The sequence below is a fragment of the Peromyscus californicus genome, unplaced genomic scaffold (genome assembly GCF_007827085.1).
Source record: "Peromyscus californicus insignis strain IS unplaced genomic scaffold, ASM782708v3 Scaffold_11__1_contigs__length_118956290, whole genome shotgun sequence".
NCBI lineage: Eukaryota > Metazoa > Chordata > Mammalia > Rodentia > Cricetidae > Peromyscus > Peromyscus californicus.
The window spans coordinates 91612607-91621565 of NW_026294402.1; the positions used below are offsets into that span (position 1 = coordinate 91612607).

Sequence of the window (8959 nt, forward strand, 5' to 3'; positions counted from 1 at the left end):
TCTGAGGAGCTGCAGCCAGCATAAAAGCAGTTTAGGGACATAAGTGACTTGGCTGTGGGAACGGAGATGCAAGCTGATGCACAATTTGTGGCTATTCCCATCATTTCCCTGTTCATAGTAAGGTCCTGGTCTTGGTGTTGGGCTGTGTTCTCTTCTGTCCTAGCCTTGCTGATTTCCCTTTGTCTCCTTCTCCTCTTTATTGACCAAGGAACCTGTGCCCCCAAGCACTGACAGCCAAAGGTGCTCCCCAAGCCTATTGCCCCAGGGTGGCCCTGAGTTACAGGGAGCCCCCGTATATTCTTAGGCACCCAGACAGCTGGCTCATCCCTGAGGACTTGGATGCTGAGATCCAGGCTCGCAGCCTCACTGTCTTCAGCCTTGTTTCCTTTCTGCTTCCTAGCCTCCTGCTTGGTCCCAGAAGGGTCACCTGGAGTCACAAGTCAGTTGTACTTGTGGTAGCTGGGTGGGCTTCTTTGATAAAAAGATAAGACTCAGAATGAGTATATAATAAATGGAGAGAGCGTAAGAGACCAGCAAGAGGAGCAGAGAGAAGGGAGATACTGTGTGAAGAGTGAGCAGGACAAGAGACGCCTGTTAATGGCCCCAGGAAGTGGACTACTTGTGAGAAAGGGATTGAGGGAAACAGTAACACCGCCGAGAAGGCTAGATTAGACCAGAGTGAGGGAGGAATGAGGATACTGAGCTGGATTGCAAGGGAAGGGGTTCAGAAGCCAGGGGAGCAGATTGGAAGGCAAGTAGCAGTGCATCACAGCTGACTCCCTGGAACTGGCATAGCATCTCTGCCCACCCTCAACAGACTGAAGCCCCCCCAGATAGGCTTCTGGGCCCCTAGGTTCTATGCCAAAGCAGGCACTAAGCCCAGTTTGCCTTCCTGCGGAAATGCCCGCCATGGCTTCCCTGCATGGCTCCCTCCCTTCTAAGTGCTGCCCTGTTCTCACATCTGCCTTCTAAGCTTCCAGGTCCCACCCTCAGCTCCACCAGATTCTCCCCATTAGAATCACCTGACTGGGAGAGAGCTCTTACAGTTTTGAAGCCCAAGTGGTACCCCAACATCAGTGAAAAATAGAATGCCGAGGAGTGGAGACCAAAGCCAGTGTTTTTAAAGTCCCCAAGGGGATTCCAATGCACTTCTGCCTTGGAATCAGGGGACCACTGATGCCTAAGGCATTTGTCTAAAGCACTGATTTCAGCCCCCCTCCCTGCCACCTTACAGGACCGTCTTCGTACCTCCTCTGAGAAATCTCCTCTTGCTCCTGAGTCCCCTGACATGTGACATAAAAAGAACAGTGTGCTAGATGTGGGGGTTGCTACCTTACCGAGTGGTTGAGAATCTGAGTGTCAGGACTTTGGATGGGAAAGAAGGGGGGGCCAGCAGTTCATGGTACCTCTGTAGGTTATTAGGGTCAAAAGTGGCCCCTGGAAGTTCTTACTCTTCAGGTAAATGTTGCAGTTCATAAGAGGGAGATGAATAACAGTTTGTAATTTTTGTGTGTGTGTCATATAACAGGCTACAGAGCACATACTGTATCATGGTCTCCATTTTGTAATATGGCATTTTTAAAGAATAGGACCATTGACCTAACTCTGGATTCAAGTCATGACTCGTCCTCTTCCTAGCTGTGTGGTTCTGGGCAACTTAGTATCTCCCTGCTAAATATCCTCCTGAGCCCATGGGCACAGGGTGAGGGAGAGGAATGGTTATATAAACAGTGGCTAGCAAAGTTGCTTACCAGCAATTATCAGCTATGGTTTGTTTGGGAGATGAAGAGCATTTGGGGTCAAAGAGTGCTCTGTGCATTCACACAGATGATGGAATTTGGGTTTGGGACTTGGGGGTCTATACCACCAGTGGATATTTAGTATGCACTTAACTGCTACAAAATTACCATTGTTTTGTCCAGGTAGAGTGCACTCTAGGAAGCACTGGCTGGCCTGTTCTGGGGGTCCCTACAGCTGGCTTGAGTTAGTTCCCCAGGTTTTCTTTCTTGTCTTTGCCAAAGTAACCACCCGGTGGATGGCCAGCACTTACGAGGTGCGGATGCTCCGAAGACGGCCCCGTTTGAAGGTGATGGTGGCGTTCCGGCAGCAGCGGCTCTCGTAGTAGTAGCATTTCATATTGGTGTTGGTTGTGCAGCAGTACTTACAGTTGGGGTCATTGGCCCAGGAGCAGCAGCACCAGTGGCAATTGGGGTTCTCCGCGCAGGTGCAGTGGCAGAACTGGCAGTTGCGCTCGTCCTTGTAGGGGCAGGGGAAGCAGGTGCAGTTCCGCTCCGAGGTGAAGATGAACTTGCAGCACAGACAGGAGAAGAGCCGAGGGCAGCATCTCTGCCAGGTGCAGCATGGAGAACACACACACATAGCCGTCTCCATGGCTCTGGGGTCCTTGGCACTGGGTCTCCGGAGCTTGGACAACTTCCTCTACCGGATTCTTGAGGTGACTTTCTCCCTCAGAGGGATCCTTGCCACCTCTAGTGAGGCTGGCAGTTCGGGAGTTGTGGCAGGAAGTTGGCCAGTTTAGGAGGCTGTCGCAGGTGGTATCCCTCCTAGGAAGCTTCTGAGCTGGCTTGACCTCTTTCAGCCTGTGGACATTTGCTTATGTCATAATCCCTGACTCCCACCATGCCTCAACATGGATCAGTAGGTGAGAGGAAGGCACCCAGCAGCAGTCTGAACCTCCTGGAGACCTTAGCTGTCATTTGTCACCTTTCAAGTTCTCACATAGATTTCAGGTGTGGTTTTTCCCTGGTTGGTACTTTTCCTGATATTTGGGTACGTTGACGTCAGTGTTTGTCTTTATTGGCTGAAAGACTGGGGTATGACTAATTAGAAAATACAGATCGACATGATGTTCCTCTTCCATCAACAGAACTCTTTGATAAGCAAAGCACAGCATTTACAAATAACAGCAACATCACAGTCACTATTTGGAGAGGAAATCGAAGGGACAGAGACATGGGTTCACTCAGGCCATTCCTCCTTTCACTGGTCCCTGCTCATGTTCATGAGGCTTTATGCTTAAATCAGTCACAGATTTGGGACTCAGGCTTTGTGTCTTCTCCTCTGTACCCCTGCCTCACCCCTGCCCCCACCATATCCATTTATCAAGAGGCTAAGGCACATAATCATCAGCTACTCTGCCAGTGTGTACTCCGACCCCCAGAAACAGGGCCCTGTATATTAGGAGGAATTTGCTTTCCTCTTCCTGAAGCTTGCCGAGATGAAAGGAGTAGAGACTTCCTGGCTGCACCATCCTAGAACAGGAACACCGATTCATTACATTTCCCCAAATACTGCAGAAGTGAGAGCTGAGTTTGGCGGCAGGAGTTTTAGTGAATAATTTATTACCTCTTCCCATGATTATCACCTTTGTAAAGAACATTCACCGAGTGCTAACTGGGCCAGCCTCACATGGAGTTTCGAGCTCTACAGTTGAAAATCCTGAATCCTAGGGTGAGTGCTTTACGTTTTGGTGGATAATACTAAATTGTCACTCCAAAGCATACTCCAGATTACACCAACACTAGGAATAGGCACATGACACCTCCACCGTGTTTGCCCAAATTCAGTCTTATCAATAAGCTGCCCTACTCTGGGGACACAGAGATGTGAGTTCCATTCACAGACATTTCAACATTGGTCTCTATAAGGCATTGTTTTTTTTTATTTATTTATTTTATTTTTCCTCTCTTTAAAAACATCGAGATGTAATTCACTTACCATTGAAGTGAACAAGTCAATACCTTTTGGCATATTCATTAAATTGGGCAAATACTACCATTATCTAATCCCAAAACATGTCTGTCACACCCAAAGACACCCATTAGAAGTCATTTCCTCCTCCATTTCCCCCCGCCCTCATTGACCAATTATAAAGATTATCAAATGAAGGTACCTCCCTAATTCTTTTTATGTGTCCAAAATGAATTCATTAAACCCAAACTGACAAACGCAGTTGAGAAAAGGCAAACTGGAGGCCATCTAATTTAATGCTACACAAATGGAAGCTTTTAGGGAAGTATTCATCGGATTGCAATAACACATTTAAAAAGTCATGCAACTTACCTTTGGTCGTTTGTTCTAATAGAATTCTTCTCACAATCATTTGAGTCACCTGCATGTGTGCAGAAGAGGCGTTTGGCCTCTTGATATGAATGTTTGTGTTAAAAACACCAAATATGGGCACTGGAGAAGTGGCTCAGAGGTTAAGAGCACTGGCTGCTCTTTCAGAGGTCCTGAGTTCAGTTCCCAGCAACCACATGGTGGCTCATAACCATCTGTAAGGGGATCTGATGCCCTCTTCTGGTATGGATGAAAACAAAGCACTTATATACATAAAATAAACAAATATTAAAAAAACCCACCAAATACTATGGGGGTTTATATATAGTTACTGTAAAAAAAAAAAAAAGATAAAGTCTTGCTGAGTGGTCCAGGCTAACACAGAACTCGTGACAATTTTCTTGTCTCAGCTTCCCAGTGGGTGGTATTACAAACATGTACCACCTTTCCTGATTTATAGTTGACTTCTTTTTTTTTTTCTTTTTTTTGAGACAGGGTTTCTCTGTGTAGTTTTATGCCTTTCCTGGAACTTGCTTTGTAGACCAGGCTGGCCTCGAACTCACAGAGATCCGCCTGCCTCTGCCTCCCAAGTGCTGGGATTAAAGGCATGCACTACCACTGCCTGGCTAGTTGACTTCTTAATATAATGAAGTTTAAATATTTCAGCCTCAAAGCCAGCATGATGTTAGAAAACACCAGGGGGTTCCTGGGAAATGCAAGATAAAAAGCAGTGATACCTAATATCCACAGCTACTCACCCTGATTTTGGGAGTTCTTCACAGCAAACCAAGCAGGAACCAGGGCTTGCAGAAAAACAACTAGGGGAAGGAAGAGAAAGGTACCACAGGAAGAGCAAAATCAGACAGGCCACACTACCTCAGACGAAAATACTGCGGGAGCAAGGGAAAACCACAGATAATGCAGTCTATAGAACCAGAGGAAAACATCTGCAAAACATCTGTATCTCTAAGGTATAAGAAACTTCTACAGCTCAATAGCAAAAAGTCACATAACCTTTTAAGATAGACAATTCTCCATCCCAAACAGATGTGTTTCCCAAGAAGACATCTAGTCTGTTAGTATATGAGGAGGTGCTGAGTATCACTAATCATCAGGGAAATATGAATCAAACCCACAAGGACATATGATATTTCTGCAATACAGACAAATGCAATATGTATTGATCAAATCAGTGTATTTAATGTTTCCTTCTTAATAATTAGTGTTTGCAGTCTCTTCTGTCCCTCCCCCACACCCCCGCCCATGGGATACATGCTAGGTCACTGGACTAGGACTCTACTTTGCCAGTTCTGCTGTAGAACACTAGAACCTATTCCTTCTATTGTCTTTTACTTTTATTATTTTAAAAAAGATTTATTTATTTATGTGTGTGGGTGTTTTTCCTGCATGTATGTATGTGCACCATATGTGTGCCTGGGGCCTGCAGAGGGTGTCGTATCCCTTAGAACTGGAATTATGGATGGTTGTGAGCCACCATGTGGGTGCTAGGAATTGAACCCAAGTCCTCTGTAAGAACAAGGGCTAACCACTGATCCATCTCCCCAGCCTTCTCCTTCTCCTCCTCCTCTCCCTCCTCCTTTTTAACTCATCATCCACTCTCTCTCTCTACCTTCTCTCCTGCACCCTATCTTCTAGTAATCATGGTTCCACATTCAGATTGACTTTTTTTTATCATTCATGTATGAGGGAGACTATGAAGTATCAGTCTTTCTGTGCCTAGATTTTACTTGATATAATATTCTCCTATTCCATTAATTATGCTGCAGATAATAGAATACAATTCTTTTAATGGATGAATAATATTCTGTTGTGCATATAAGTTGCCACATTTTCTTTATCTTACTGATGGGCATCTAGGTTGATTTATATCTTAGCAAATCATGAATTGTTTAAAAATAAATGTGGGACATGCTTTCTTTGATAAGATTTTACATCATTTAAATTTACATCTAGAACAGTGGTTCTCAACCTATGGGTTGCAACTCTTTTGGGGTTGCAGATCAGATATTTATATTAAAATTCATAACAGTTGCAAAATTACAGTTATGAAGTAGCAACAAAATGATTTTATGATTGGAAGTCACCACAACATGAGGAATTGTATTAAAGAGCCACAGCATTAGGAGGGTTGAGAACCACTAATCTAGAAGAACAATATTTGAGTTGTGTGATAGGATTTTTTTAAGAACCTCCATGTTACTCACTTAATAACTGTTTTATTTAACTTTCCTACCAACTGTTAGTGAGTTTTCTTTTCTCCATAGTCTTCCTAGCAATTTATCAGCTTTTCCTTTTCAGGTAACAGTTGTTCTAATTGGGGTGAGATGGTAGCTCATTGTGGTTTTGATTTATGTTTCTCTCATAGCTAATGATGTTGAGTATTTCTCATAAATTTAGTGACCATTTGAACTTCTTCTCTTAATACGTGTTTGCTCATCTCCTTTGTCCATTCTAAATTGGATTACCTGTCTTTGCTACTGAGTTGCTTGTGTTCCTTATATATTCGGGGTATTAATCCTTTGTTATTTGAATAGTTTGCAAAAACATATCAACTTGTCGATTTTCTCTACAATCTTGATCATTTCCCCTGCTGTGTGGAATCTTTGTGGTTTGATTTAATCCTCTTTGCATATTTTTAGATTTGTTTCTTATGCTTTAGGGGCTGCAGACAAAACAAAACACACAATCCTGCGAACACTGTCTTCCCTCTGTCTGGAAGCACTTCCCTTAGCTTCTGTTAAATACTTTCATGCCTTATATTTATGGATTTGATCCCTTTGAGCTTAATTTCCTTCTAGAAGGTGAGAGTGGAGGCCAAGCTTCAATCTTTTGCATTTGAATATCCGGTTTCTCATTATAGTACTATCTGTAACAGCATAAAACCAAAATGAAACATAAATGACTGTGGACAGAGACGGATCAAGTAAAATCAACCACCATGATGTCTGACTGAGCTGTTAGGAGAATGAGAGATCCCTGCCTGCTGGAAACTGATTCCTGAGATATACTATTCAGTGAAATAGTAGTGTGGAGATGGTGTGTGGAACCACCATTCATTTCAGGAAAAGCCTGGAGTCTTTGATTTATATTTTATATGCTATGTAAAGATAAACTAAGTTAGATTTATGAGAGTGCAGAATGGAAGGGACTATGTATCTTAGTTTATAGAATTAATTTTAAAGCAATTTAAATATCTTTTTGCATAATTATAAACCAAAGTAAAATACAAATAACACATTGAAACAAATAAATTTAACTATAAGTTGAGTTCTGTATAGGAGGAATTATTTCAAATCAAAAGGGATGGTGCATCAGCACAGTCATTTGACCAGACCCTCTGTGAATTTTATCTTTTAACTTGTAACTAACACAAAACAAAAGAGAAAATAGATCTTTGATTCTTTATTAATCACCCAGGTTTTGGTGGTGATCAAATTGTTATGAAAGGGTTGGATGCACGTTGAACAATCATGTAAATGAGAGCTTGTGCTGTTATAAAGAAAGAAAGGACACACAGACAGGCGACAAACACAATCAAGAAAACCCAGCTACACCGATCTGAATTGGAAATACCAATACCAACCCATGCTATATTGTTTGAAAATAAAAATTAGCCTCATTTTTAAAGCTAGTTTCTAGTTGTGCTTTGTTGTCTTTGGAGCCTTTGCTTAGCTGTGGTGATTTGTTAATGAATGAACTGGAAACATTCTCTTAAAAATAGTGCTGACTCTGGCCACAGAAGAGTCCCAAGGACCACGACCTACCCAATAGTAACAGTATTTTTGTTCTCCAGATTGCGGTCCCTGGATATCACCAAGAGCAAGCTGGGCTTTATGGAAGAATGGGTGACTTCAGATCTGGGCAAGCACACAGTAAACATGGATCTACCTCTGATAACATTCCCCTCAGAGCTAGTTTCATTTTGGTAGAGAGCACACAATGGGGGTGGAGGGGTGGGGCAGCAAGCTGGTATGGCCAGGGCAAGTGACAGCTCAGGAGGGAAGGAACGAGACCCAACGAGTATGTGTAGTGGTGCTGAGGTGTGATGCCCAGGGACCTGAGTAGGACTGAGGCACCCGGTTCCTCCACTAACCTGGAGAGCCAACTATTCACAGATCAGCTGACTCTTTTGAGAACTTGCTTGCAGTGAGGAGAAGCATCCTCATCTAAGATTATGCCCCTCTTTAAATAGCTTCCCTGATTACAGTGGGACAATTTTAAAGGATTATCCCAGTTGCCAAAGAGGTCCTGTTGGATTGGCTGAGGTTGATAACTTTGATTATATTACAATTTGTCTTTTATTCCTGCTGAGTCCTATTTATTTCAGTCCCTATGATGGTCTGAAAGAGAAATGTCTCCCATAGCTTAGGTATTTGAATATTTGGACTTCTGTTGATCACATAGTATGACATTATAGAACTTTTAGGAAGTAGTCTTTCTGAAGGAAGTGCCTCACTGAGGGCAGAGCTTATGGGATTCTAGTCTTGCCAAATCTAGATGACTCTCTCTGCTTTGTGTTTGCTGGCAAAGATGTGATGCCTCAGCTTCCTGATTCTGCCACCTGTGTCCATGCCTTCCTTCCCTGCCATGGTGGATGCTCTCTCTGGAATGTAAGCCCAAATAAACTCTTTCTTTTGTAAGTTGCTTTTGGTCATGGTATTTTATCACAGCACAAAAAGTAATCAATGCGGTCCCAAGACTAGTTCCCAGTAAACGACTTTTGTGCAAACCTGCATCTCAGAGTCTGTTCCTTGTGGAACCTGGATGATGGAAACAAGTTTGGGAGCACCTGGTTTGGAGGTCCACTGCCCATAAGACCCAGCATTTTCATTTGTCCAATGAGAACAGCTTCCACTGG

At 43.3% G+C, this 8959-nt stretch overlaps 1 protein-coding gene and 1 long non-coding RNA gene across 2 annotated transcripts in view; one reads left to right on the forward strand and one right to left on the reverse strand.

The window, feature by feature from the left end:
* Positions 1–7902, reverse strand: part of Trim42 (tripartite motif containing 42) — a 27233-nt gene extending 19331 nt beyond the window's left edge. The window contains exon 1 of the mRNA XM_052717640.1: positions 2051–7902. Within this exon, the coding sequence (XP_052573600.1) occupies positions 2051–2391 (341 nt within the window). The 5' untranslated portion in view covers positions 2392–7902. The remainder of the gene's footprint in view (positions 1–2050) is intronic.
* The window catches only part of LOC128097274 (uncharacterized), a 10550-nt gene extending 1809 nt beyond the window's left edge, over positions 1–8741 (forward strand). Inside the window, exon 3 of the long non-coding RNA XR_008213830.1 lies at positions 7895–8741. This is a non-coding gene — a long non-coding RNA (uncharacterized LOC128097274). The remainder of the gene's footprint in view (positions 1–7894) is intronic.
* The last annotated feature ends 218 nt before the right edge of the window (positions 8742–8959 follow it).